The sequence below is a fragment of the Borostomias antarcticus genome, assembly GCF_949987555.1.
Source record: "Borostomias antarcticus genome assembly, chromosome: 11".
In the NCBI taxonomy this organism is placed as follows: domain Eukaryota; kingdom Metazoa; phylum Chordata; class Actinopteri; order Stomiiformes; family Stomiidae; genus Borostomias; species Borostomias antarcticus.
Window position 1 is genome coordinate 11,154,115 of NC_140244.1, and position 6,744 is coordinate 11,160,858.

The following is a 6,744-nucleotide window of genomic DNA, read 5'->3' on the forward strand; positions in this document are numbered from 1 at the left end:
GTTGTCCAATGTTCCAGTGAAGATGCCAACAACAACCAGTGTAATAATGTGGCCACAGTACAGACGCCATCTTTATTGAAGGATGGAGAAACAGATTACAGGTGAAGTTGCACTCCTCAGACTTTCAGACAACACCAGGTGTGTACACAGAATACAATCGTCAAAGAGAAGTTAAAACCCTCAAATGCATGTGAGAGTTGAAAACACCAAACCAAGCAGAGCAGTGGGAGGGGCAGGGAAAATGCCGAATGGAAGTTAGGACTCAACCAAGTGTCATGTTTACATTCTTTGTCAAAAGACAGACATTTTATAATGTTGCGGTCTCAAGGATTATAAATGTCTGACTTCACACACATCTATGGTGGTTACGTGGCTGGGTATACTAGAGTACACTTATTTAAATCCACTGTGTTATTATATCTGAATCCATGGATAAGCCATAGTACCAATTTATCTGCAGTTGTCTAGTCCTGTCCACCACGTAATCCTGTTACAGTGGGTCCAGCGCCAGTAGTTCATTCACACTTGTGCCAGACCGTTACACCATGTGACCTGGCTGGGGCTCCGGCTGGGCTGTCCTCTGGGGTTACAGGTACGGGGGGTTTCAGAGGCACTGTGCACTCGTCTTTGCATACTTATCAATCTTCAATGTTTTGCCAAATCTTGGTCCCAAAGTGCTACAAACGGTAACTCTTTATTTAGGGACATTTTCATTCAGTCGGTTGTAATTCTGGAGCGTTTGGTAGGGTGCCCCCTCTTTTAGGGTGGTAGGGTGCCCCCTCTTTTAACCACAAACAAAACTAGCAGCACACGCAACAAGTGAAGTGTAGGTCTGTGTGTGTGTAGCAGGGGCGGGGTCTGTGTGTGTGTGTGTGTAGCAGGGGTGGCGTCAGTCAGTTCCGGTGACTTTTCATCTCAAATGGTGACAGCAAAAATAGATTTTAGGACTAGCCTTCGTTGCGAGTCAATTCCCACAGAGCCTTTGAACCGGATGAGCCTGAGAAGGTGCCAGGTGCTCCACACTGTCCAGCAGCTCACGGGACGCTGCTCCACACTGTTCAAAGACATTGTCCTTCTGTCAGTATTGCTGATTTGGCACCGTTGGAAATGTGAATAATAGCTATATTTCAGATATTTCTTCTGTTTTTGTGTGTGTGTGTGCGTGTGTGTGTGTGTGTGTGGGGGGGGGGGTGTTGTAGTGTCCGCTGCATTAAGGCCATAGGATAAATTGAGACCTAGACGGGTGAAAACTGCCCCTCCAAATGAATGGCCAGTAGGGTCCAGGGCACAGAACAGCTAGGGAACAGCTATCATAACAGGAGCCCCCTCACCTCAAAAACAAAAACAACTGGTGAAAATCTCTATTCTTCAAGCGGTTAACTGTCCCCCAGCCCTACCCCTGGCCGGTGGGCCTACGGTTGGGGTGCGGAGGCCCCGTTGGCTGGTGCGACCGCTCCCACAGTGTGGTGGAGAACCTGGTGGTCCCAGCCCACGGTGGTGAGAGAGTCAGAGCCCCCGGGGAGCCAGCATACACCCCGGACAAAGTCCTGGTGTCTCCTGTCCCTGAAGCTGGGAGGAGGAGGGGTGGAGACTGGTGAGTGACTTTGCTGTGTCATCATGTTAGCATGGGCATTATTAAACTTTTTGTTATGGTTTCACAACGTCAAGTCAGTGGTACTTACATTTCTCTGTGCTCAGAATTCATCACGGCCAGAGAGCAGTCGTCGCTGATGGAGGCCAGCATGGGGACACTGAGGGACAAGGAAAGAGGTTGCATTGTTGGTTGAGTCTGACAGAGAAAACATTCATGTGTTGAGGCCAGGAAAAGCATAGGTAGGTAGGTAGGTAGGAATAGGTAGGTAGGTGGGAATAGGTAGGTAGGAAGGTGGGTAGGTAGGTAGGCGGGTAGGTCAAGATGGAGGTTGGTAGGGAGGTAGGTAGGTAGAAGGGTAGGTAAAGAGGGAGGTAGGTAGGTGGGCGGGCGGGTAGGTAGGCGGGTAGGTGGGAAGGAAGGCAGAGATAGTACTGTATAGATCTCAGAGGGTAATTACGGTAAGGTTTGGGGTAATTACAGTAATAGGTTGACTGCATTTTGAGACTGTGTGACTGTAGTTCCAGTTGTGTGTGTGTGTGTGTGTGTGTGTGAGGCGGTGTGTACCTGTGTGAGGAGAAGGCTAGCCCAGAGACTCTGTGGCTGTGTGTGTGTGTGAGGCAGTGTGTACCTATGTGAGAAGGCTAGCCCAGAGACCGTGTGTGTGTGTGTGTGTGTGTGTGTGTGTGTGTGTGTGTGTGGTGTGTACCTGTGTGAGGAGAAGGCGAGCCCTGAGACCCTTCGGCTGTGGAGGCTGTGTGTCTGGCCACGCTCTGTTCCCTGGACGTCTCTCACCGTCACTCTCCCCAGCTCATCGCCTGGAGTCCAACACAGAACAACACTGAACACCATCCCAAGGATAGTACTGAAATCAAATCAGACAACATTGGCAGTGGCCCCACCATGGGAAACGTGGTGCATTCCACCGTAGATCCTTACCGTAGACGATGGTGTTTCTTTGGTGAGGGTGCCAGGTCACCGACGTAGGGCAACAGCTGGGCGACTCCACGTCTGAGGAAAAATCAAATGGGTTCTGGGTTAAAGGGAATCCCAGTTCGGTGTAGGCGTGCTGCGGTGCAGACTGGTCCGCCCGTGCTCACCGATCCTAGAGGCTGGTTTGGAGGGTTTCCTGCGGTCCCACAGCAGCAGGCGGCCATCCTGTCAGGAGCAGAAGGGGGACACGTCGGTGAGGGGCGGTCAAGGGCCTTGACACATCTCATACAGCTTGAAATGCTAATTCCGTGTATATAACATTGTGGTACTCAGTCTTATGTATGTGCTGTGCTTTTAAAGTCATTTCATAACGCTGATTCATGCAATTTATTACAACATTGGTCCATCATGGTTCTCACCTCGCCACAGGAGAGGAACAGGGAGTCTTCTGCTGGGCTACAGGACACACAGATGACTGGCATGGAATGGGCTGGGGGAGGAGCAGAGAGGCTGCACTTTATTAGACAGGCTGTCAGTGCGGCTGATAAACGCCTAAATGTTGCAATTTAAAGTTAATGTATTAATTGTGGTGGTGGTCAAAGGCTCTACACGCCCTCAGATGATCCTAGAGTTACGTTCGGCTGACTCACCGCTGTATGTGCTGACCACCACCTCCTGACTGAGGTCCCAGACTTTGATCCTGTAGACAAGAGCAGAGGAGAGCCACTGAAGAAAACAAGCCAGCTGTAAACAGCAAACAATCAAACAAACAAGCCAGATGTAAACAGCAAACAATGTACCCCACCCATAATGCATGTTCCTTTGTGGTAATGAAGGAGTGGAAACATTGTATTTATATCTTCAGGAATATATGAAATGTTGTTCATTTTATGTGCATAGTATTTAACTCCAGGAGCTTTACATACTCTGTGTGAAAAGTAGAAGGGCCCTTGAGCAGTTTTGAACAAACAAACAAATTAAAGTAGACTACATGGGTTAATCCACAGTAATATCCCTTTTCCACCTGATGAACAATGTCGTATCAATGGTCTGTACATGGCTGAATTAGTGTACTGTACATGAAATCTGTGTGTGTGCGTGCATGCGTGTGTGCGCGTGTTGCTGGGGGTCTTACCTGCAGTCCATGCTGCCGCTGACTGCGTGACTGGCCGTGGCGGTGGAGCTGATGCTGGTGACGATGTGGTCGTGTTCATGTTTGCTGAACCGGTTCACCAGCAGGTGCTCGTCCTCCGCCAAGTCCCACAGCTCCACCGCGCCTGCACCGAGAAGATGTATAAACCCATACTGACCCATACCCTAATCCACACTGCACAATCACAACAATTGGTGAAGACACTAGCCCTTTAACCCAAACAGTGCCTAATTGTGTTGAAGATAGGTGTGTGTATGTGTGTGTGTATGTATGCATGTATGTATGTATGTATGTATGTATGTATGCATGCATGTATGTATTAGGGCTGCACAATTAATCGTGAATTAATCGAAATCGCGATTATGACCTCTGCGATTAACTAATCGCAAAAGACCGCAATTAATATGATTAATATTTTTTCTTTGAATTGAGTGTGGTAGGACTACACGGACGAATCACAGGCGCTTATGCTGTCCGACCAATCACATGCGTTCCCGCTGAGTGCGCTGTGCGCAGAAATTTCACTGAGAAGACAGATAGCAGTAGGTCAAGACAAGTGTCACAAGAGTACCCGCAGCCGTGAGTAGTGAAAAAATGAGCGAAAACGAGGTCAGTGAGTTAGTAGCAAGAAAGGGAACAACGTCCGTGATTTGGGAGCATTTTGGTTATTATATATTAATAGTATATTAAATATGAATCGTAATTATTAATCGCAATTACCATTTTGAAGCAAATAATCTCAATAATTATTTTTTGTCATAATCGTGCAGCCCTAGTATGTATGCATGTATGTATGTATGAATGTATGTATACAGCCTGGATGTATGCATGTATATATGTGTACTCCTAGACATATCTATTTATACAGACTGGATGTATATACTGTACAGTACATGTTTTTATTGTATTCTATACCTCACAAGCTGTACAGGGTTGGATATTATAGTTCCTGTGCTTCCTCTTTTTTTATGCTTCCTCTTTTTCCAACCTTGCTGTAATTCTTTTCCACTGCTGAAACTCCAAATTTCCCCATAGGGGAATCATTAAAGTATCTATCTATATATTTGTCTGACTATCAGTGCAACCCAAGACAATAGGTTACAACTGCACTTAAAAGAGAATACCTCAGTAGATAGAGGTAGACCTTATTATTGATTACCAGAGTCAGACGCAACAAGGACGGCCCTCTCAGACAGCCACTTGGCCTCTGTAACCCCAGCCTCTGTTTGGACGCCAGCCTTGCAGAAACCTTCATTGGGAGACTGCTTTGGGTCACTGTACACCCAAATGGACCCCAGCCAGCATCTGCCGGTGAGACTGGAGGCCCCGAGTAACAGTGTGCCATCTGGGGGAGGAAAAGCAGACAAGTGTCATTTAACTGTATGTAAATCCTAGCTAGCCATTCTTCCGAGCTACATCAGCAGACAGACGGGGGGACGGCGCCTGTGCGCGCCCTGCTGGTGACTTGATTGCAGGCAGCGGTTTGACACCAGTGCAGATTATTATCCATCGACCCTAACAAATCACAAAGCTCTAAACCTGGTCCATGAATTTGCTTATTCATGCGTTTCAAATGTAGTCCTAGACCAGCTATATTGGGGACCAACACAGGTGTTTCAATTTATCTGATTGGCTCTACTTCATAGAATTCTATGCAGTAGAACTAATTCATTCATTTGAAACACCTGTGTTGGTCCCCAACATGGCAGGTCTAGGACTACATTTGAAATCCACGAATTCATATTAGGGCCAAGGTATAGCTAGCTAGCTAGCTAGCTAAGAGTCATGTAACTTACAGACAGCGTTAGCTAGCTACACGTGTATAGAAGCTAGCCCGTTAGCTGTTGCGCTTCTTTACCTGCCCTATAGTGCGCAGAGTCCAAATGTTTCTCCATACACGCAGGTGCATTGGGGGGTATATTCCATCGGTTTTCTTTAATCATGTTGGTATTCACTGTACTTTTCATCCAGACGTTGCCAAGGTCCTCTTGATTCTTCACGGCAGGTAGCACTAGCTAGCTAACGTTAGCTTACTACTTGAGTCTCTGCGATGCGGAATCTTTCTCCTTTCAAAAGGCAAGACAGCTAGCCAGCAAACTGAGCGAAGAAGCACTCTACCACTATATATAGAAGACTTGCAGAGACACGGCGTGGTAAGCGCTAGCCTGCTAATGCTGAACGGGATCAATGAATGGACCGCGGGGAGCAGAGATATCAAACAACGGCATGTGTGAAGCCAAACTTCCGCTTCCAGGTTTCACGCGCTTTGCACCGCTAGTTTGCACTTGTTCTTTTTTGAGCGCACTACCGTTGGTGTCGGTTGGTGTTGCATCTGCCTGTAATCTACTGAATCTGAACTGAAATGTGTCATTACAAATATAAAATGCCTTGATTGTATTCATGAATTCTCAAGAAACTGTAACAGAATCGATCTATGTACTGACTGGATTAAGGAATATTGCATCAAATATACCAACGTTATTTTGGTTATTATTTTCTTTAGTTTTTTTCTTTTGCTTTTGCGTATTTTCTCAAGGCAAATGAGCCTACTGTTATTTATTCCTGTAAGTATTTGATAAAGCAATACAGACAATATGTTTGCGTGATCAATACAGAAGAGCAAAGGGGTTAAGTGGCAAATATGTTTGAACTAAAGCTTATTACAATGCAAAACAGTACAGCGCTGGCCTGCAATTATGATGGTGCAAGTTAGCAGCAATCAGGCTGTGATGTTGCGCAGACATTTTTCAAAATACAAGTCCCCAACAGTCAGCTCTACCTGACACAGACCTTGATTAAATACCACTAAATATCTCAAACATATATATAATAACACATTTTAAAGGTGTAGTGTGCTATTTTGGACATTTAGCCCTATGTTGTCTGTCTACCATGAACAATACCATAATTTCACTGTATTTCTCAGAATGCGCTCCTGTGAAATGTATCGCAATCCAATATTTTTAGGTGTTTGGTATGACTTGCACATAGTCCTCCGTGGGAGCACACATGTTTGGCATGGCTTGGACATAAGCATTCAACATGTAATAATATTCCGATTGCAATA

At 46.1% G+C, this 6,744-nt stretch overlaps 1 protein-coding gene across 1 annotated transcript; it reads right to left on the reverse strand.

The window, feature by feature from the left end:
* Nucleotides 1-160: 160 nt before the first annotated feature.
* wdr77 (WD repeat domain 77) lies at nucleotides 161-5,836 on the reverse strand. The gene is made up of 10 exons (XM_084445216.1): nucleotides 5,536-5,836; nucleotides 4,837-5,022; nucleotides 3,660-3,801; nucleotides 3,175-3,224; nucleotides 2,944-3,014; nucleotides 2,692-2,749; nucleotides 2,531-2,602; nucleotides 2,301-2,409; nucleotides 1,683-1,751; nucleotides 161-1,569 (listed from the first exon to the last, which is right to left on the reverse strand). Exons 1-10 carry the CDS (start codon nucleotides 5,642-5,644, stop codon nucleotides 1,413-1,415), a joined length of 1,023 nt encoding a protein of 340 aa, XP_084301342.1. The 5' UTR covers nucleotides 5,645-5,836; the 3' UTR covers nucleotides 161-1,412.
* Nucleotides 5,837-6,744: the final 908 nt, after the last annotated feature.

Coding starts and splice junctions, on each gene's coding strand:
- wdr77 (XM_084445216.1), bottom strand. CDS start 5,644: ATGAAAAGTACAGTGAATACCAACATGATTAAAGAAAACCGATGGAAT. Junction 3,015..3,174: donor GGTGGTCAGCACATACAGCG/GTGAGTCAGCCG, acceptor CTCCTCCCCCAG/CCCATTCCATGCCAGTCATC. Junction 2,603..2,691: donor CAAACCAGCCTCTAGGATCG/GTGAGCACGGGC, acceptor ATTTTTCCTCAG/ACGTGGAGTCGCCCAGCTGT.